Below are 23,653 nucleotides of genomic sequence, written 5' to 3' on the forward strand. Positions count from 1 at the left end.
TTTTGTTACTATAAAGAGGAGAGATTCCAGGTTCAGTTCTAGAAGAGATTTTGTAGGTACAGTTATGAAAACATGATACTTCTGTCCCTTCTCCTCTCCCAATCACTCTTATATAACCTTTTTTCTTTTCATTTTACAAAGTCATAATTGTAGTCCACTCTATAGTAATCACAGGTTTAAGTCACCTCTAACCACAGTATTCAACAAGCAAAAAGTAGGAAGACCACAGTTCCACAGGGATATAAGGAAAGGCTAAAAAGGACAATCCTATCGTAAGATGTCCATTTCATTTCTATACATTTTTTTGTATTTACATTAATTGCCACATGTCAGAGGTGACATATATTTGCTTTTTGAGGTTGGCTTATGTCACTAAGCATGATGGTTTCCAGTTGCATGTATTTTGTTGCAAAAGACAAGATTTCATTTTTATAGCTAAGTAGTATTTTATATATATATAAATATATATATCACACATTCTCTTTATCCAGTCATCAGTTGATAGACATTTAAGTTGATTACGTATGTTACCCATTGTTAATTCAGTTGCAATAAACATGGGAGTACAAATAACTTTTTTATATGCTTACTTCATTTCCTTTGGGCTAATTTCCGTGAATGTGATTGGGTCACATAGTAGATGCTTTTATCACTTGTGAGGGATTTCCTTACTATATTCCATAATGGTTGTCCCAGTTTACATTCCCAGCAACAGTGTATTAAGGTATCTTTTTACCCACATCCTCAGCATTATTTATTATTTTTTTATTTTTTCATGATAGCTATTGTAACTGGAGTTAAAGTGAAACCTCAGTGTGGTTTTTATTTACATTTTCCTAATGCCTAGTGATCCCGAGCATCTTTTCATGTGTTGGTTGATCATTTGAATTTCACCCTTTGAAAAATGCCCATTTAGGTCCTTTGCTCATTTCTTTACTGGATTCTCTGCTTTGTTGTTGAGTTTCTTAGCTTTTTGTAGATTCTGGATATTAATCCTTTATCAGTTGCATAGTTTGTGAATATTTTCTGCTAGTCTGTCAGTTGCCTCTTTACTGTATTGACTTTTTCCTTTGCTATGCAGGAGCTGCTTACCTTAATGTAATCCCGTTTGTGTGTTTTGAACAAATGCTTTTTAAAGCAACATGTGCACACACAAACTGGTTTTCTCTATTAATACCACCTCACTTCCTAGCTGTTAAAATTCAAATTAACTGACTTTCCTAAATAGCTCTATCCTATTTAGGATATTCTAATATTAGAATGAGAATTCTGTGGCAAGAGATATTATAAGGTGCCTGGGTAAACTCTTAAGAATATAAAATTATTTAATGGTATTTAAAATTATTTTGCTGTCATCATCCTTTATGATGTTGTAATCAGTAATAAAACAGAGCAGTAAATACCAATTAAGGAAGACCAAATCAATGGGCATGAGCTCATGTGCTGATTTAAATAGTCACTGATTGGAATAAATGGGCTTAATATGTACTTATTTGCAGACTGTAGCTCTTCTGTCATCCTACAGGAACTGGTACATGAGTAATCTAAGAATGATACCTACTTAACAACTTTAATAAGATACTAATGTGAATCATTTTTTAAAGTCTATGTTATAAAATATTATGAAGCACACAGTGCTAAATAGAAATCTGTCCTCTACTTCAAGGACTTTGCAGTAATTGCCATAGTGAAGCGCGTCTCTGTATTCGATTGTGTACTCCTCTGATTGAATTATCCTCTTCTGAGGACAAGTCCCTGAGATTTTATTATTGTAATTAAACTAAGAGATATTTCCAGCATTCTAGATTCTGTGATATTTGCCTGTGTCTATAATATGCCCAGGAGTCAGTTCTGTAGCCCAGTGAAAACACTGTACTATTTAATATGTTTCGACCAAGCGCACTGTCAACAGCAAAAACAGTGAGAGTAGTTCATAACCATGCACGTCAGCAAGTATGTGGACACAGTCAAACCATTTTTATTTTCCCTTGTGAATTGCCTAATGTATATATATACAAAACCAAGTTGGTTTGCTTTGTTTTTTTATGAGAATCAGTTTGATGGTCAAAGAAAAGCAAATTTAGAATTCATCATATTCCATGTAGGCCATCAAATAGCCCAGTTCCTCCCCAAAGCAGGCACATATTATATATTCCTTTGACCTCATTTTTAAATGAGCAGTCTCCTTTGGAACTACTACTCAGCAGATCATTTTTTGTACAACGTTTACACATCAACTGAACTGCTTCTGTTGAGTTTTCAGATTTATGTGTTTGTTTGAAAGGCAGAGCAAGACAGAGAAAGAGACAGACAAATGGATAGAAATAGTAATCTTCCATCTACTAGTTCACTCCCCAAATGGTCACTGCAGCCTGAGCTGGGCCAGATCAAAGTCCAGATCAGGAAGTGCACCCGCATCTCCCGCACAGGCAGCCGCCTTCCCATTCGGATCAGAGAACTCGGGCTCAGGAAAGTTGAGGCACGGGTAGCCTTTGTGTCTGTGAACATGGGCTCATTTGGATGGGGAGAGGATCCCAGCAAATTTCTCAGAGGTCTAAGACTAAAAAATAATGAAAGTCATCATCTTATAGGAAAGATGATAATATTTACTCCCTGTGCCCCACATAGGTCTTCTTTAAAGAAGTCCTAGGAAAAGGAATTTATGAATACAACATTTTACTGGGAAACAGTTTTTTTAATAACTATTAGTATGTCTAATGCCCATTTTTATAAGCGCTTTACTTCATGAAACAAATTGAAAACTTAGTAGCTCTAATAGGAGTAACTGCTCTTTAGTGTCTGGACATATTTGTTTGTTGTCATAATAATTTTTCTGCAGCTTAAAGTGCATTTCAGCAAATGTAAGGTACATTCAATTTTAAATCTACTTTATCCTTTTTATAATTATTATTCATAATGACTTCTTACAATCTGCCTGTGTTTTCCTCATTATTTCCTGTAATGGTTCATATGGTGATGTTTTATTATTGCAGTATTATTAATAATTATTTGAACCTCATACAGCAAAATATCTTTTTAGCTTCATTATTTTGGACCAGATTTTTGTGGTGTTACCAGAAATTTTCATCCCCAGTACTAACATTTAAGTTGTTACATTTCCCCTTCCCTCCAGGTTTTAAGCCATCAGCCTCACATGTATCTTCCATGATTTGAAACACAGATGACAAGTCTCAACACCCTTTTATCATCATGTATGTTTTTTTCTGGTGGTTGGTTTAATCTTTTCACAAAATTTTTGCTAACTATTTTTAGTATTTAAAATGTTCATGAACTTTGACCTTCCATGTATTTTGAAGGAATTTTCTAATTTCAGCTCCACTCTTGGTGCTCTCTTCACCCAATGACCCCTAACTATACCTGGAACCCACATTTTTTTTATTATTTTTTTATTGGAAAGGTGGATATACAGAGAGGAGAGACAGAAAGGAAGATCTTCCGTCCGATGATTCACTCCCCAAGTGAGCGTAACGGCTGATGCTGTGCCAATCTGAAGCCAGGAGCCTCTTCCGGGTCTCCCACGTGGGTGCAGGGTCCCAAAGCTTTGGGCTGTCCTCGACTGCTTTCCTGGGCCACAGGCAGGGAGCTGGAAGGGAAGCGGGGCTGCCGGGATAGAACTGGCACCCATATGGGATCCCAGGGCGTGCAAGGTGAGGACCTTAACCACTGTGCCACCGCGCCGGGCCCTGGAACCCACATTTTGCACAGCTTCTTCTGTTTGTTAAATAACACGTCCAGCTAGTGAGAATTAAGCTGATAAGATTAAGTTGCATTATTTATTTTTGGTAGATATAGTGGACCTCATGTTCAAACAAAAGGTCTGCCCTCCAAAAGTGATTGTTGTTACTAATTTTTTTTAAAAAGATTTATTTATTTTTATTGTAAAGTCAGATATACAGAGAGGAGGAGAGAGAGAGGAAGATCTTCCATCCAATGATTCACTCCCCAAGTGACGGCAACAGGCAGTGCTGTGCCAATCCGAAGCCAGGAGCCAGGAACCTCCTCCAGGTCTCCCACACGAGTGCAGGGTCCCAAGGTTTTGGGCCATCCTCGACTGCTTTCCCAGGCCATAGCAGGGAGCTGGACGGGAAGTGGAGCTGCTGGGATTAGAACTGGAGTCCATATGGAATCCCGGCACGTTTAGGGCAAGGACTTTAGCCGCTAGGCTATGGTGCCAGGGCCCTGTTGTTAGTAATTTTATACACTAAGAATATTAGAAATATTACTCTGATTGAGAAATTCCAGAATTTTTAGTGTCATTTTGTACATATTCAGATCATCAACTGAGCTCTTTTTATGCAGCTTTACTTCACTATGTAATATTTGGAAGGGATGACTAAGTACTTATATGATTTAAGAGAATCATATATTTATTAAAGATTCCAAGAATGAATTATCTTTCGTAAGTTAAAATTTCAGAGTAATACACAGCACCATTTCATCTCACCTACACTTGCCCTGCAATGTACTGCCAATTAACTGTAAACACACTTATTGTTAAGTGCAACCCAACAGCCTCTAATGGAATCCTGTGGCCAAGCAAAGAATCCTTTTATATGCACGCGACTGATGTGTCAGAATCACTTAGGGTTTTGATTACGCACATGACAAAGCTACCAGACCTCAGTGGCTCAACTGAAAGTTACGAGTTAAATCATTCTGTTAAGAGTACTGCTACCACTTGCCTGTGTCAGTGGTGAAAAATAATCAACATGAGCATCTTTGAAAAGCAATTTTAGGTCATTAAAGATGTATGAATTTTGACAAAGCCAGAAGATTTGAGGCTTATTAAGAATATATTAGGTCTCTACACTGACTGAAGGCAAAGAGGCATTTATGTCTCTGTTCAAGAGGAAAGGTATAGCTTAATTGTAGCCTCATGAAAAATAAATGGACAGGAACAGGGACAGGAATGGTAAGAAACCGTGTCTTCCTATATCCATATATTCATCTGGAGGAACTGTAAAATGGAGACTAGCATACCAAGAGTGAAGATACAGTGGAGTATGCACCTCTACTCCAGCATAAAAGATGGACTGCCAAAGAAACTTAAATACAACTTTACAATAGGATGCTGGCGTTTTGACCATTCTCTATACCTATAATGTCATGCTAAACTTAAATAGCAGAACTGTTGCTGAAGAACTATTGTCATAATATAGAGGGAAATAGTTGGGGGGAGAGTGGAAGGGGAAATCTCTGAATCTATGGAACTGTATAATGAAAAGTAAACATTTTTAATAAATTTATATATATATGTAAACAGAACAAAATATACGCATTACGTATAAAACAGAACAAAAATAAAAGAAACTCTGTCTTGCTGCTGTTCCTGCCTGCTCCTGTGAGGAACAGAGACTAGCACGGCTGCTGAAGGGAACTCTGAGCGCGTCCTTGCGGACCGTGGCTGTGTTCTGTCCCATCCTCTGGCTTGAAGTCAAAGGCTGCTGGGAAGCAGAAGTTAACACAGGCTCAGGTCCCATGTAATGTGAACATATTGCACTTGCTCTAGGGTTCTTGTTTCCTTTTCTTTTTATTAACATATTCACCGTTCAGGTTTTGGTATTTGTACATTTCGTGGTCTGAAATTTTCAAGGCTCTCTAGGGCTTAAGAATCGATTCTCTATATTGTCCACAGTTGTTGTGAAGTGAAATCTTCCCGAGCAGGAGGGTGGAGTGCCTTCCAATCTGTGCAAGCTCGTGTTAGTTCACCTGTGTATTTTCCACAATAGTGCTGTATGTTTCCTGGAATCTTGACTCTATTTGCTGAAATGAGAATATATTGCGTTTTTAGAAGATACGAAGTAACTCCCTGTCGTGTGATGTCTTCTGTCAGCTACAGCGACTCGATTTGCATGTAAATTCTGAAAATTTCCTTGTCCTATGTGACATCTCTGAAATGTCTGTCTGTTCTTTTTCCCTTTTTAATTTCCCAAGCTCACTATTTGGATAAGATAGTTAAAGGTACTGTATATTTGCTCTTTGTTGACATATCTCTATATATGAACGTGTATATGATTGTGCTAGGTATGACAATAGACTGTTTCTTATGCAAATTTTTGTAAAGTAAAAATCAGGCTTATCTTCTGTAAAATGCCTCGGATTTAAAGTATTGAGACTTAAATGTCTGTGTCTCATTTTTATAATTTTGGGTTATCACAGATTCCATTCCTTTGTGAAAAAAAAAATAGTTCTCATTAGAACAAAAACTGAAGATAACAGTACATTTGCTGTTTTTTGTTTTTTCCTTTTTCCGTCAAGATTCTTGTTGTTGGCAGTTCAGCTAATGCGCTTCAAATTCTAAGTTTAAAAATCATAAATACTCTTATCACAGAATGTCAATCTTGTCATTCTAAAGAAAATTCTAGTTAACATATTGAGAGAAATCTCATTTGTCCTCATGGAAACTTCTTTAGCTTTTCTAAATGTTTCAGAAATACATGTGAAATCATCATTTACGTTTCTCTACTTTTTGTAATTAAAAACCCGTGTGCATCCTACAAAAGCAGAGCCAATGATACTGTTCAACAGAAAACAGCAGATCTCCTGTCTTCAGTTGTAGAAATGAGTAGAAGATTTTATTTTTCCAGAAGAGAAAACCCCCTTCCCTTTCTCCTCAGATTACCTATTTTCCCTGTTTGTGCTTTTCATTAGAATATGAGAATATTCATGGCAATATCCAGGCTTTCATACAATAGTTCTGGTGTGCATGCATTCAACTGCTGCACCTCTCTAACACTGGGGCAATTAAGTCTTTCTTTTTCATTAAAAACAAAAGAGAAAAGTCATCCATAAGACAGATTTATGTCTTCATGTGTTGAATAAGCCATAAATAAAGATGGTAATTGTCTGAAGAAAAGAAGCAGCAAAATTAATGTCATCCTCACCTGATGGTATCCCTAAGTACAGTTTACACTGTGCCAGAAGAGACTGTCACTATACTCGTGGCTGTGTTAACACTAGTCGTAAGAGGCACCACCTCTCTTTGCGATATTTTGTCTGCAAGTTCCGCAGTGGAAGAGGGGAAGCCAATAGCTGAATAATTCTTTTCATACGGACTTAGGCATCTTGAAACAGAATGTTCCCTTAAATCTTGTCCACTGAGACAAGAATAGCATTCTAAGAAGCTATATAACAAACCCCAAGTGCTCTAGCAAGTGTTGATTAATATGTGCTTTATATCAAATTACAAATAACTCTGTCCATTGATCAGTCTAATGGCCAGTTATGCTGAGAACTTTAGAGCATTGCTAGCCTTGCTTCTGTCAGTCTCACATCACACTCATAAACCAGAACTCCAGTATCTACCTAAGTGTCATCCTCATGAACAGACCATGTTGGCTGCATGCCAGATATCATCAGCAGGAAATAGAAAAAAAAACTGTTTTCTTTTTAAAAAGATGTCATGTTAGACTGAAACAATTATAGATTTTGGATATATTAAATTATTTTAATTGTTTCCCAAATTTTCCCTCCTTGCCCATAAAAGCAGACAAGATAGGATATAAAGGTAACAGCATAAAAGCCTTAGGGAGATTGTCACAAAATATCACTCTTCGCTATCTGTCTTGAAGCACGTCACTACCGTGTTTTTGTTCAGTCTATCAATGTTTTATTGTGGTCCTTATGGTATTTCATTTTGTCCGTCCTAAGTAATCAAATATGCACAGCTATTACATTTAGTTGGAAATCCTGTCGGTCCTGTCCCATCCGTATGCAGCCTGAATCCTAATGTTTGTTAGAATAGATGCTAAGCTGCTTCACTATTTCCTGGGCTTTGCTTATTCTGTGAAAAGGAATGTACTCTTGGCATAAAGTATAGTCATCAATACTGGCCTATACTTTGTGCAATTATTTAATGCACTGTAATTTCACATGAATATACGGCAACTCTGAGGCCAGATAAAATTAATGTTCTCTTTTCTTAACGTGATTCATGTCCTCATACGCACTCTCATGCTTTCAAATTTGGAGGGAATTTTTTTAAAGCAACAAGGTGCTTTACGCATGTCCTGCTCTGTGACCTGTAATGTTTATGACAGGTTAAAAATCTAGGAATTCTGAAACTATTTTGTTGAGATGCTTTTTCACACCCTATACCTTGCATACCTTGTTGCTTTGCGAAAGACAAAAAAAAAAAAATTTAATTTTGTCTGGCCTGCAGCTTCTTAGTGGAATCGTTGCATACATTTCTGTCCTGCACAGGTAAGTGGTGTCTCAAGGGTCAGGCCAATCAAAGATGCCACTTGGATAAGAATTAGATTCCTTAGTAACGTTGCTGTTCCTATCCATGTGCAATTACAGTTTTTGTGCTGTTTATAAAGGCCTGTTCCCACTAAGTGTCCTTTATTTGTCTATTTTAGGTGCACAAGTTGTCAACACTCACATCACTGGTGTTTACCTTCTTTGTCTCGACAGAGGGCTGTCCCGGTCTCTGCAACAGCAATGGAAGGTGCACACTGGACCAGAATGGCTGGCACTGTGTTTGCCAGCCAGGGTGGAGAGGAGCAGGCTGTGATGTAGCCATGGAGACCCTCTGCACAGATAGCAAGGACAATGAAGGAGGTGAGCAGTGCTGAGCATGGAAACAAGCGTGTGCCCGAGTCCAGGTCTGTGAGTGACAGTGAGCATGTGGTCATCCATGCAAAAAACAAATATGATTCCCACAGATTGGGTGGATTGGAAAGTACATGAGTGTTGATAGAAGGATTTTGCTCCTTGTTCTTTGTAAAAATGACTGCAAGATTATTACCGTTGAAGGAAAAAGCATGGGAACCAAGCTATTGCATAATGTCCATTGTTCCACATTCCGTTTTCCAATCCCCAGGTGAATATCCTCCTCTGCTGCAGTATTTAGAGCTCTGTGAATTGGGAGCTCTGAGGCAGCGTTTTAATCGCTAAGTATTCCAAACGACGTAAGGCATTTTGTAAGCTCTTCCTCTGAAAGGTGTGGATGGAGAAAAACAAGCCAGTAGCAGAACTGTCCCCTTGAAGCTGTGCTCTTTTGTTTTGTTTCATTTTGTGATTTTGTTTGTTCATTTTTTGGAAAAGCAATAGAAGACAGAGAAAAAGCACACTCCATGTACTGCCCATCCCTCCTAAATGCCTGCAAGGGGTGAACCTGGGCAATATCAAGGCTGAGAACCAGGGATTCAAACCAGGACACCCACGAGGGTGGCAGGCACCAGTCACTTGGACCATCACTACTGCCGGTCAGGGTCTGTGTCGGTGGCAAGCTGGATATCCAACCTAGACACACTGTGCTGGGTGTGGGACTCTTCATACCTGAGTACTTACCTCTGGAATTACTGTCTCAATCCTTTACATTGTGTCAAACAAAATTGTGACATTCCCCTCCCTAAGAATCATTACCTTCTATATTGGACATAGGCTTTAATTTTAGGGACTGGAGAGTGACAGTTGGTGTGACTTCTCCAGTGATGAGACAGTGGTTCATATTTATTTGAAAAGCAGGGCTACAAAGAAGGAAGGATGGAGAGAGGGAGAGAGAGGAGAGAAGAGAGAGAGAGAGATTGATCTTCCAACTGCTGGTTCACTCTCCAAATGCACACAACAACTAGGGTTGGGCCAGGTTAAAATCAGAAGCCTATAATTCCACATGGGTGACAGGAAGCCACATTCTTGGGCCTTCCTCTGCTGTTGCCCCAGGTGCATGAGCAGGGAGCTAGAGGAGAAGTGGAGAAGCCAAGACTAGACCCCATGCTCCAAACTGGGATGGTGGCATCACAGGCAACAGCTTAACGTGCTGCACCAGAACACCAGCCCTGATGTGCAGTTGTGACATAACTTTAAGACTGAGTTAGCAGAAAGGACTTGGTTGCTCACTGGGCCTCTGTGGTCATCTGCCCTGAGATCTGTGTTGTTTTTTGACCTCCTCCATTCCAGCTACCCCTGGGCAACTGCCCATGGACCATGCAGTGGAAATTTGGGAGTGTGGGTTTTGAAGTCAAACAGCTCTTCACTCTACTAGGTAGTGGTGATGTGATATTAGATAAGATCTGCAATCTCTTTAAACCTCAGTTGTTTCATCTAGAAAGCAGGAATGAAAGCATCATTGAAGGGGTTCAATGATGAAATGCACACAAAGTTAGTAGCAAATTGCTGGACACATAGTTTGCTATATGTGAACGCTGCTGTCACCCCGTTTTCCTCTATGTGCCTTTCTAAAGTGCTCATCTCCGCTGATTGCTATTGAAATAAGGTAGTCAGAGAAAACTGAACAGGCCTGCCCTCTGCATCTAGAGCAGACCTAGCTGCTGTTTTCCAGGCAACAGCATGGCTAGAACCCATCCCCTCATCTCTTCATCCACTCCAAAATACACACACAAAACTCACTCAGTCCTTACCAAATACTCATTCGTATCTTCTTGACAAGGAGCTGCATCTTCCCTTTAGTTTGTGCCTTACTGTTCCCTGCTTTCTCTATTTCCTTCCAAGTAGGACTGTCAAGAAACTTGAGCTGTAAAAGCAGAGCTCAAGCCTCCTTTGCTTTCTGCTCCTGATAGATTTCAGCTGTCCTTGGCCCGCCCATCTTCTCCTGTCTAATAATACCTCATTGCCCCCGGCTCTCCTCTTCAGCATGTGCCTCAGAAGAATGGCAGCTTTAATCCTCTCTAAACCACAGCCCAGATGGCAACCTCCCTCATTCTTTCCCCCCAAAGAGTCCCCTAACCCATTGTTTCTGTTGCCTGGGGAGGCAGCAGAGCTGCTCTTTCTCCTTGATGCTGTATTTCAGATTTTGTCTTCTAAGAGGAGATTACATTGAGGAGGCTACAGACTCTCTCGGAGGGAAGCAGAGTGGAGGGCCAAGTCTGCAGAGACACTGCACAGTAATTGAGGGGCTAATCAACTCTTTAGTATGGTTATCAGTGAAGGAGGTTTTTTTCTTTTCCTTCAAATTTATAAACTGTGGATTGGCCTCATTCCCCTTTGTTTGTTCTTATTAGCATGAAACCATGCTATGTCTAGGCTTCCGTCTCTAAGGGGAAATTTAAGCTGATAGAAGACCTCTCGTGGATTCTCTACTTATCTCACGTTATGTGTATTCCTCTCCCTAACCTAATTTTGTTGATCTTCTAAGAAGGAGGCTCTGCACCAGCCTTATTGTGCCCTGAGATTGTAACCTGGGTGCTGGGTAACCTAAAGCAGAAATTTCTTTAATCTTGAGCATGGGCTACATGTATACAGCTGGTAGTTTCCATACCAAATCTCCCATCAAGACACATAATCTGCCAGGGTGATCATTATAGGAAGGCAATAGAACAGAATGTTTCAAATAAAAGCTCTTCCCGAAATTCGAGGACATATGGCTAGCATTATAGATCCCTCACCTCAACTAGGTTTGATGTCAAAATGGTGAATTCGTCAGACAATGGATAAAGTAATTTGATATAGCATTTTAGGTTATCTTTTGACATTTGACCCATCACCACTGTCTAACTTGAAAGAGTTTCAGTATTTAGATCTTCTCAAATAGACATCCCTCTTTGCCTTGGTAGACCATTGCTCCTCCTTCATCTCTTCAATGCTTAAGCAAAAACAGCTTTCCAAGGGAATTCTAGTGGACAGCTGATAAAATAGATGGGAGCATCACATCTTCAGCTCCTCTTTTAACACCTCCATATCCATAAAAAGTAAATTTGCTCTTCAGTTGAACCTTATTTCTTGTGATTCAAACAAATTACTTTTGCCTACCTGGAAAAAGTCCCCAAAGATCTTCACACTATATGAAATTAACAAGCTGAGTCTCCCATCTGATTGTCAAGTCCAGCTCCGGGCATCAGATAGAGGTTGTTGGAGTAGATCATTTGAACAAAGGCAGAGAATGGAACAGTAGATATTGGATCACTCATCACAGACACTTGGGGAGCAACTAATTGCCATCCTGTCCTGCTTGAGCAAGCTTTCAGAATAAACCATCAGTGGTACATGGCTGGGCTTGGTTTAGAAATACTACTTAACCAACTGCAGCTTAAGCTTCTAGGTCCAACACATCTCTTGCCTGAGCCATTTCTTGTTCATATCCCCTTGATTCTGAGCATAAAGTTATTAAGATCAGAGAAAGATGAAGAGATGAGAACTGGTCAGTGTTAAATGATGTGTGACATTTACATGCGATTTAAGATAGTGACCCTATACTACCAAGTCCCTTGAGTACTTCTTTTGGTGAGCAGCCTGGAGTGATGTTTAGTATGCCTCACAGATTCTCTTCCCAATAATAATTAAAAAAATCTTCTCTGAAAGATTGTATTCAGTCATTCCTACCAGGCAAAACTTAGCTGCACATAAGATAAATTCAACTCAAACAATCTTACGCTTTAAAAAATTACCACAATACACGATTAAAAAGTGCAGGCATAGCAGTACCCACGTATTCAAACAACAATACGCGAAAGTTTGACGACTTCCTCTGTTCACTCTGCCCTCTTCTATGTGATAACTGTTCTTAGACCTTCTCAGCCCCAAAATGACCATTTAGCTATAGGTTTACCTTCCACCAACATAACTACCTCTGTACAAAGAGAGTATCTTCTTCCATGAGTGCATGGGGTCTGGCCCAGCTCATACCCTCAGTGTCTGAAGTAGGTCACCTACCAAAAGGAAAATTCAAGTGCTGTCTCCAGGAAAGGGGGATATGGTTGTTGAGCAGACAAGAAAAACGGATTCTATTCTATTATAGGAATAGTAATAGTTCTCCATAGCATTTGGTCTTAAAATAGCCAGGCAAAGTGTTCTAATAACTATTTAATATAACTTCATATTTTAGGAGCCTTCCATTCTCTTTCTCCTTCACTCCCCCACATTACAGGATTCTCCTTTGACGAACAAATCAATGCTGAGCCTCTGACATGCTTTGCCTGCCCGAGATTGGCAGGGCCGCAGTCTCGTTCTGCTTACATACTTCTATATGCATCATTACTTTTTACCTAGCCCACCCACTATGAATCTCATTCAGTGGGAGAATGACTTGAAATAGTTCCACATCTGGTATTCCCAGTATTCCCACATCAGAATGCAATGATTTACCACAGATAATTTTGTCTCTTAAGAAACTTGACATACTTATTTACAAGGTTTCTTCAAAATGCACCAACTCTGGCACTTGCCACCAGGTTCCCATCTTTTGTCTTATTAGGGAGATCTAGTCATAGTCTCTTTGGCAGTTTTCCCTGGTCCTCCAATGAGTAGCTTCCCGCATGGAAACCTGAGGAATTGGTACTCAAGCTCTATCCTAGGCTGTAAAAGACTTAAACTTTATGTTAAAAATAATGAAGGTGCTTGGTCAAAAATTATTTTACATTTTATAGCCTTTAATTGATTCGCAGTTCTAACTATTTATTTGAAAGGCAAAGAGACAGGGAGAGAAGGAAGTAGAGACTGCCCATGCACTGATTCATGTCCAAGTACCTGTAACTGCTGAGGTTGAACCAGGCTGAAGCCAGGAGCCAGGAACTCTAGAGATGTCTCCCATATGGATGGCAGCAACCCAAGCACTAGAGACATCATCTGCTATCTATCTCCAGCTGCATTCACAGGAAGCTATCTCAGAATCAGAGGTAGGATAGGATTCTAAGCACTGCAATGTGTGATGGAGATGTCCTAAGCAAATATGATGTGCCAAAATGCCTACCCCTCTCCTCTAATGATGCTTCTAAGATAACATTTTGACCTATTTAGATCTCTCAGTCTCCAGGAATTTGTTCATTCTTTTTCTTTGTTCACCAAATGTAAAAACTAGGTCAGCCCTCAAGACACTGAATGAGGCAGTAGTCACAGCTGCTGGTTGAAGGGTTTGAGAGAAGTTGATGGTGGGAGGAACAGAGAAGGTCAGAGATCTCCAGTCAAAGGAGATCATCATTAGGAAAGGACTTGGAAGGCAAGCTAAGAAGCTCTGCTTTACTCAGACGACAGAGAATATCAGGAAGTGTTTTCACTAGAAAGTGAAACAATCACTTTCTAGAGAGAGGAGAGGCACTGTGTGTGAGGATCGTATCTGTTGTGGCGTAGACATGCTAAGTGTTAAATATGAATGTAATATCCAAATGGAAATATCTAGAAGGCTTATCCTTGGACTTACAGTTAATCCTGGAAGTTATTAGCCTTGAAATGATGTGGATACAGGGACTGAATCCACCAAAAGAGGATTGATGTAATCTAACCAGGAATACTCAGAAAAAATCAAGTGATTCTAGTTAATGAATTATGAATAAGTGAATTTTGTGCATATTATAGAATAGTGACTAAATGAAAACTCTCAAGTCCACAGACAAGATACTGCATCAAAATTTACTGGGAGCTTTGAGGTTGGGGCCTCTTACTCTGAGAATGAATGATAAACACGCATCATCTATGAGTATACCAACAAAGGTCATAACTTTGTATCCAATCAGAAAATCACAGTTTTAGGGGAAAGCTCCATAGTCCTTGAAAGGAAAAACTAAGAAGTTTTTGCAGAACCAGAACAGCATAAAGAGTAACCTGGGAAAAGACATGCTGTCAAGGTTTTAAGCCCACAAAATGCATGTTGTTTAACATTTGCCACCAAAAAAAGAATATGAAAAATTAGAAAGTAAAAATAAAAATAAAGCAAAGCAGAAACCTTGAGGCCAAACCACAGGTTGGCCAATTATAGCCCCGAGTCAGAGCCTGATATTTGTAAATAAAGTTTTATTGGGACAGCGTCACATGCATTCATTTATATGTTGGCTCTAGCTCTATTACTACAATAAAGGCAGAGTTGAATAGGTGCAACCAAGACACTGTGGCCTGCAAAGCATTATTTACTCTGTGACCCTTACTAAAGTTTGCCAACTACAGTTAAAGACCATTAAAATGCCTAAGGACATTTTAAAATATGAGCAAAAAAGATAACTGGAGCAATGATAGAAAGGATTGAGTGGAGGGAAGCATAAACTCCATGATCGACATCACAGAACCACTTTATTTTAACGTCTCAAGTGAAGAAAGCAAGCCTGATAATTGAGGTTGTTATTTAATGGCTTTTGAACATTTCTGACTCAGTTTAGATTTTTATGATTAGTGCTATTAGATCCGACTTCTGTGCCAAAATAAATCTAAGCCAGCCAAGTATTCCAGAGAGTAAAATAGAATCTCGGTGATTTTAAAAAGCTATTCCACAGAGACAATTTTACTACACCATACATTTGGGCAAGTGGGTAATCAACTTAGTTGTACTAGATAGACCTAGCTGCTCTGTGAGGACAAAGAATGAAAAATGTTTTCTCAAGTGATGGGGAGCCAGATTCATAACTATCCGTCACTTGCTTGGGCAAGTTACTGATAAACTCTGCAGAAAAATAACAAACAGTGTGTCCCTGCATTTTGGCTGCTGAAAATGAGATTCTTTCTGTGATTGATGTTAGCGGAGAGGCTTGTGAAAATGCATTTCCAACTGATTAGTTCAGAAGGTGTCAATCTCATGCAGTTTTATGACCTACAGCCTCCATGCCAGATGTACATTTGCTTTTTATAAACTAACAAAGATGAATGACTAACTTGAGCATTCCTCTTTGGCAACTGTACCATACATTGCCTAAGGGTAAACACTGAGGGAGTGTTGGAGGAGGGGGGAGCATTTAACCCTTTAATCTGCCAGACTAATGGAGATGAAATGTAAATATTTGAGAGGAGTCTCCCTATTGAGTAGTTTCTTATGACAAAGAATGAATACAAGGGGAAAACTAAGAATATCAAATATTTGTGTGAAATTATTCTCCTAAGCATTTATACATCCATTCTAAACCCACCAAGTGAGAAATCCTGAATGAAATGTCATAACAGATATTAAATACTTTTAGTAAATTTTCAGTAATTGCTACTGAAAAGATTTGGAGGAAATGTTTGGATTTTTAAAAAATTTATTTAAATATTAAATAAATATTAAATGTTTAAATAGAAAAGTCAAATATATATAGTTGAGGAGAGACAGAGAAGATCTTCCATCTGCTGATTCACTCCCCAAGCGGCCACAACAGCTGCAACTGCATTGATCCTAATCCAGGGGACCAGAGCTTTTTCCAGGTCTCCCATTCAGGTACAGGGTCCCAGGGCTTTGGGCCATCCTCTACTGCTTTCCCAGGCCACAAGCAGGGAGCTGGATGAGAAGCAGAGCTGCCAGGATTAGAACTGGTGCCTATATGGGATCCCGGCACATGCAAGCCATTAGGCTACCGCACTAGGCCTGGATTTTTTTTAATCAAAAATCATATGAAATCAATAGTCAACTACGTTTAGAGACTGAATTCTAATAACTATGCTGTTTGAGAGTGGTGGAGGAAAAAGTAAATGTATTACATTATTATTGTGCACTTTATGAAAGTTTACGGGATAATTTCCTTTCTTCCACTAGAAATCGTAAAAAGTTGTTTTCATTTACATGAACTTTTAGCTAAGAAAGAAATATTTTTGTAAACTTATTTAAAATTCCAAATCCACTTTTGATTTTCACAAAACATGGTTTTAGGTTATAGATATCTACATGCAAATGTAAACTGTAATAAGCAAACAACATGTTATAAAATCTGCTCTTCAAAAAATTCTCCATACATTTTCACTTGAAGGGAAATTAAGGTTATCAAAAAATCAATTTTTAAAGATTTATTATTTTTATTAGAAAGGCAAATTTATAGAGAAGGGAGGCAGAAAGATCTTCCATCCACTAGTTCACTCCCCAAATGGCTGCAACAGCCAAAGCTGAACCAATCTAAAACCAGGAGCCAGGAGCTTCTCCTGGGTTTGCCGTATGGGTACAGGGTGCCCAGGACTTGAGCCACCTTCCTCTCCTTTCCCAGCCCATAAGCAGGGAGCTGCATGGAAAGTGGAGCTGCCGGGACACAAACTAGCCCCAATATGGGATCATGGAACTTACAGACTGAGTATTAGCCAAGCGAATCATAATGCCAGCTGACCAAAAAAACCATAAAATTATAATATAAAGAGTTCAGCATAGGTGGATGGGCATTTGGCCTAGTGAAGAAATTGCTGTTTGGGGTACCTACATATCTGAGTTCCTATGTTTAACTAACTCTAGCTTCCTAGTGGGAAACAGTAATGGCACAAGTGGTTGGGTCCCCAGCACCCCTGTGTGAGACCTGGATTGAGGTCCCAGCCTCTGACATCAGCCAGGGCCAGGCCTAAGACCAGCAGCTACAGGGATTCACAGTGAGCTAGCAGCTGGGAGTGTGCACACTCTCTGTATTTTCAGGCAAGTAAACAGATTTTTCTAACACTTCTAAATAGGTATTTTTTTAAAGATTTATTTTTTATTGGAAAGTCAGATTTACAGAGAGGAGAAACAGAAAGATCTTCCATCCTCTGATTCACCCCCCAAGTGGCTGCAATGGCCAGAGCTGAGCTGATCCAAAGCCAGGAATCCATGCAGGTCTCCCATGCAGGTTCAGGGCCCTAGGGCTTTGGGCCGTCCTCGACTGCTTTCCCAGGCCACACCCAGCCAGCTGGATGGGAAGTGGAGCAGCTGGGACATCAACTGGCATCCATTTGGGATCCTGGCGCATACAAAGCAAGGATTCAGCCACTAAGCTATTGCTCCAATTCCTTCAGAATAGTTTTAAATCTAACAAAAATCTTGAATAATGCAAAGCCTTCCCATGTACTGCACACCCTACCTCCCCTATTAGCATCTCATATTAGTAGATTTGTCATAATTAATGAGCCACACCCAGATTAGTATAATTTTTCACCTAATATGCTGTTTCTTCCATCTGTAAGGCAAACAGGGAAAAGATATTTAGTTGCTGTCTCTAGGTAAGCTAAATCCATTTCCGTTTCAAGTGACAGAAAATCCAACTCCAACAGACTTAAAGGAAGAAAGAAATGACCCTAGCTTCTATAGCTGAAACGATGAGGTCAAGTGCAGCTCATTGCAGAAACTCCAAGAATGTTTTTGTGCATGACCTGTTGTGTTGTTTTTTTCCTCCAGCTCTAGCTCTGTTTTTTTTTTTTTTTTCTGGGATGACTCCATTCCCTGGCAGGTTCTTAGTGGCAGGAGGGTGGCTGCAGCAATCCCAGCTTCCCAGCTTCCAGCGCAGGCCTAATACTCAGTGGGGGGGACCCTGTGATGGGAGAGGGCAGAGAGTTTTAGCTATTTTCTGAAATGTACTGTTTCCGCGTGTTAGTTCATGTGCACAGACTGAGGATCGCAAAGGGCTGGACACCAAGATGCAAATTTAGAGCTGCTTCCCAGAGAAAAAGGGTGCGTGTTAGGAGAAAACCCTGGTGTTGGCTGTGCTGTTCTTGAGATGGGCAGAATGCTTCCCGGCACCGATCCGTGCCCCACCCCAGCCCTTCCTTCTTACCTTATCGGAGTGGCTGACCTACTTTCTAGACTAGATGATTTAATTCAACTTAGTCTATTTTTCTTTCATCTCAATTCACTGTCAGACAATGAAGGGACAAAGTAATATTCTTTTAGTAAGTGTTTTTAAAGGAAATAAGTGGCTATTCTGGCCTTTTAAAAGTAAAATCACTAAAGAATACTTGTGTAAGTAAAACATAAAAATCATGTGGCTGTTTTCAGCTGAGCTTACCATAAACAGGATCACATCAAGATGTGATATTTAAGCTTGAAGGTTTAGTAAAGTTTTTTTTTTCTTTTCCCCAGAGTGATTAAAATCTTCAGAAATAAATATTTTTTCACCATACTGAGAAATATAATTGTGAGCGGTCTAAAATTCATATATTCAACTGTTCAATAAATAATGACTTTAGAGAATAATGTCATCAAGCCCTCCTAACTTGACACATTCACCATCAATGTGTCAGTTTCAAAGGTCATATAGCTGTGCAGCACTTGACATAGGGCCACATTCTAAGAAATGCTTTGTTAGCCCATTGGTCATCCTGTGAGCATCGCAGTGCGTACTTACACAAATGGGTAGTGTGGCTTGATCATTTGGTGTGGCTCTCAATAGAATCAGTAGACTATATAAACATGCATTCCATGAGGCCACTGCCACTGTGACATGCTACACTATTTTGTGGTTAAAAAAAATTGTTAATGTAAGCAATAGTACAGTCAAAAACAATGATAAAAACTATAGAACAGCGAATGCATAAACCAGCAACAGGGCCATTTGTTATTTATTACCAGCTATGATTATGGTGCATCAATAATTGTATGTGCTATGCTTTACAGGGGCATGACTGTCCTTGTTTCCTTTTGCTGTTCCAGGGGAAAGTGCTAGTAAATTCTACCTAGGCATTACTTCCTTGTACTGCCAGAACCATAGGTTAGTTTTTCATGATGAGTTTCTTAGGATTTTCAATATTATGGCTGACTTACTTTAGCCACAGTTTTTCTTAATAGGTCCATTTTGCAGAAGTGTGCAAGGAGCTCAGGCTCCAGCTTAAAAATTGGGAAATGTCATTCTCTTATCTGGAACACACTTTACCTTAGGAGAGTTATTTATATAGAAGGATGGTTGGCCAGTCTTACTTACTTTTTAGTCATTTTCTGCTTCTCTTCCCAAACTCTGTTATGACTCTTTCCCAATTTTCAAGTTTACCTACTGTAGCAAATAAATAAATCATCTGCCAAATAAATCATGTTAACTCCTACTACGTTTTTCTCTAAGATATAGAAACAGGAGTAATTATTACTAACCCATGTTCCTTTATGCTTACTAATTGATTGCTCTTAGCAGTAAGTTTTGGTATCTTACTTGTAGTAAACATTATATGATTCGTTTTAGCCATCACCAATCCAAATACTTACCCTTTATGGAAGTAGTCACATGCTTTATATTGTATTTCATTTGGTTTCAAAAAGTATGCCTCATAGAAATTACTATCAGATAGGAAGTAGCAAACTGCTTGCTGTGAATAAAACCAACGCACAATCTCTACTGCATCGTGGTTTTAAAGGGAGGATCCTCTTACTGGTTTACATTTATTTCCCCCTACAGATGGACTCATTGACTGTATGGATCCTGATTGCTGCTTACAGAGTTCTTGCCAAAACCAACCCTACTGCCGTGGCTTGCCTGATCCTCAGGATATCATTAGCCAGAGTTTGCAATCACCATCTCAACAAGCTGCCAAGTCCTTCTATGATCGAATCAGTTTTCTTATAGGATCTGATAGCACCCATGTTATACCTGGAGAAAGCCCCTTCAACAAGAGGTGAATGCGTCTTTTTCTTATATAGACGTCTTGCTGTGTTACCAACCATAACTCATGTATGTGAAATGCTGATGGGGGCAACTGTGAGAAGTAGTCCCTTTTCAATAGTTTTTATATTCGTCTGGAAAAATCCTCACCAAAGTTCCCATTTCAAGCTTTTTTTTTTTGACACTGCTCACATACTTTGTCATTTTCAGGACCTGAGACATAACAGGACATTCCATTAAGGAGTCAATAAATCTTCACTTTTACTAGTTTTGATTTTCGTTGCACAGTTGGAGATGTTTCAAAAGAAGCAATGGGAAGACCCCAAAAAGCAAAACAGAAGTGCACTCTTTTTTTTTTTTTTAGCTGAGCTCACTACACAGTATAAATTATGAATTAATGTAATGGAACTGCTAACGGCATGGCACTAAGATTGCAAAAACTGTTTGGTGCTTTCCAGAGCAGTAATGACCTGAAAATAAGCCAGTAAGTGAAAGCAGGTGTCTTGTGTCACACTGAGCAAAAGAAGATGATTTACCCTAGAACTCCTGGGTCTGAGTAATTTAACAGCTTTAATGCAGCTAAACCCAGCAGTTGATTAAAAGTTGTTGCACAAATATTCCTTATTGCCCTCTTAAATCTTGTATTTCTTATCCTCACACATTTATGGATTGTTGCAGAATTAATTGAAAAATATACTTTTCTTCATATAAGGATCAAGTACATGACTTATGAAAAAAGCAGACTTTGTCATTTTAATAATTCATCTCTAAATTATTGGTGTTGATAGTGCTCCAAAAACCATATTGCAACAAATTAAATTCCAGGGTAAACACTAAACATTTAGAGAATGTGAATTACCTTGAATTAAAAGAGGGCATTTTCTGTCTTGGAAGTATTTCCAGTCTGGTTTTTATGAATTAACAGCCAATTGCATATGGCAATGTTATTTTATTGCTGGATTAAATTATTTATAAATCATTCTAATGTTGGCCTGAGAAGACCAATTCTTGCTCTTTTACTCTTCCCACAGCCTTGCGTCTGTCATTAGAGGCCAAGTACTAACTGCTGATGGAACTCCACTCATTGGAGTGAATGTCTCATTTTTCCATTACCCAGAATATGGATACACTATAACCCGCCAGGATGGCATGTGAGTTCCTCTCATCGTACTATCTCTAGTTACAATATTTTAAAGTATGAAAATGAGAAATTCTTGCATTATCTCTTGTTTTTATAAGGAAAAACAGCACACAGAATCCAAAAACCTGTGGCAGCACATGTGGTAGAAATTTAAAGCCACAAGTTCATATACGTCTTTGAAAGTATATTTTATTTTCTAAGGCATGATACACTATGGTAGTTTTTGTAAGAAAATGTTACTTGTCTCTGAAGATACATGTTGAAATATTTAGGGGTTAATGTTTCATGATATCTCCAACTCAAATTCAGATGTTCCAAAGAAAGAATAGCTAGAAAGCAAATTTGGGAAGATATTACCTAGTCAGTAACCACATAGGATATATGAAGGCTCATAATATAATTCTCTTGTACTATGTGGGTTAGAAAATTTTTCCTATGAAAGGAGAAAAAGTTGATTTTCTTTATAAAGCAGATTAATTTCAGGGGGTGGTTGTTGGCCATTTTATGGGATCCAGACAATTCACTGAGTATATCTTGTTTTTCCTTAGGTTTGACTTGGTGGCAAATGGTGGAGCGTCTCTAACGTTGGTATTTGAAAGATCCCCTTTCCTCACTCAGTATCACACGGTGTGGATTCCATGGAATGTCTTTTATGTGATGGATACCCTGGTCATGAAGAAAGAAGAGAATGACATTCCCAGCTGTGATCTGAGTGGATTCGTGAGGCCCAATCCCATCATTGTGTCATCACCTTTATCTACCTTTTTCAGATCTTCTCCTGAAGACAGCCCTATTATTCCTGAAACACAGGTAGGAGAAAAGATTTTCAACTCATGTGGTTACCAAAGAGTCTCTTAAAGCATTTACTGAATTTCGGTGAAATCATAAATAATTCTACAGCACTAAACACAGAATGGAGTTTACTTCACAACTGAAATACTTGATCATTCACCAAAAACATATTCTGAGCCTACCTTGATACTGTACCAAGTGTGATTATACATGATCATTTTGCTGAGCAACTCATGGTGTAATTATTATTGTAAATGAAATATTTTGTGGAAGAGATAATTTTTGACAGAAAACACTGATTCATTTTCTCAAGATGTTGTATTAAAGAGCTGTAAGCATTTGTTGAGCTCTAATAGTTGGCAGTGTATAAAACCCTCTTCCTCTGCAGGAAGATATGTGTCTCACTTTTTTCTTCTGAAACGCTGGTGTGGTGGGGGTGGACACTTTTCCTTTTCATGTGGTTCCAATTAGAAATAACTTTCACATTTTAAAGTACCCCTAATACTCTATCTTTATTTCAAAAACAACTATCTAAAATATGCATTTATAAAATAGCACAGAGCCGCTTTGCCACATCATCTTAAAATATTTTTTTTTTTAAAAAAAAGCCCTTCTGGGGTGGACGTTATGTAGGGACAATGCATTGAAGCAGGTGGATGAGGTATCTGTTCTCTTATCAACTGTAAGAGAGAGAGAGATTGCCAAATTATGCTAGACAGACCAGAATTACAAAATACAGTTATGTGGACAGAGGCGCCATTGGATGGAGGGCAATAAAGGAAGATCTCTTTGATTTGGTACCACTGTAGCACAGACTTTAAGAAGAGTGAAAGGCAAATCCTGAAAATAAAGGTATTCCTGGCAGAGCAAAAGATAACTTCCAAAGCTACAGTGAAGAATAAGGTTGGCTTCCTCAGGAGTGATGGAGGGGCCAGGCAGTGTGGCTGCAGGCAAGTTGGCAGTGCATGTGTCACAAATCATCACAGACTGTGATGGAGACAAGAACTTTTTACTTTCAATAACAAAGTCATTTAAGGTTCTTAAGTAGAACAACAGTTACTGATTTCCTTCTTGAAGGAATCACTCTAGTTACTGTGCAGAGAATATATTAGACGAGGGTTGAAGAAAAGATAGTGGGTAGGAAGCAACTATAAGGATCCACGAGAGAAGTGATGGTGTTTTAGACAAAGGTGCATGGGGAGCAAGTGGTAAAAAGGGACTGACGAGAGAAGATGCACAATTACTAAAAGCACACAGAGCCATGAACAGATTATTGTTAACTGCTTTTCCAGACATGAGCCCAGCTCAGGTGGAGGGTCCCTAACAATCACAATAGTAGTGGAAACAGAGGCGCACTCAGAGGTTTGGAAGATGGAATTGGCAGAATGTTATTACTAACTGAATGTTTAACAGGGTCAGGAATAGAGCTTACAAGATCATGCAGCTGGCAAGAATAGGCTTAATGGTTTATTTTCCCATTTTGGCAGGATTTATTTTTCATAATAATACAAAATAACATGGTCAAGTTAAATTA

At 39.0% G+C, this 23,653-nt stretch overlaps 1 protein-coding gene across 2 annotated transcripts in view; it reads left to right on the plus strand.

The window, feature by feature from the left end:
* Positions 1–23,653, plus strand: part of TENM3 (teneurin transmembrane protein 3) — a 442,234-nt gene that overhangs the window by 361,924 nt on the left and 56,657 nt on the right. Inside the window, exons 12-16 of one of the 2 annotated variants that reach the window (XM_040965818.1) lie at positions 5,956–5,982; positions 8,437–8,583; positions 19,983–20,199; positions 21,218–21,337; positions 21,876–22,137. In XM_040965818.1, the coding sequence (XP_040821752.1) occupies positions 5,956–5,982; positions 8,437–8,583; positions 19,983–20,199; positions 21,218–21,337; positions 21,876–22,137 (773 nt within the window). The remainder of the gene's footprint in view (positions 1–5,955; positions 5,983–8,436; positions 8,584–19,982; positions 20,200–21,217; positions 21,338–21,875; positions 22,138–23,653) is intronic. The other variant, XM_040965819.1, reaches the window with a different exon arrangement.

Source organism: Ochotona curzoniae, unplaced genomic scaffold, assembly GCF_017591425.1.
Source record: "Ochotona curzoniae isolate NIBS_2020 unplaced genomic scaffold, NIBS_Ocur_1.0 scaffold_4505, whole genome shotgun sequence".
Classification (NCBI taxonomy): Eukaryota; Metazoa; Chordata; class Mammalia; order Lagomorpha; family Ochotonidae; genus Ochotona; species Ochotona curzoniae.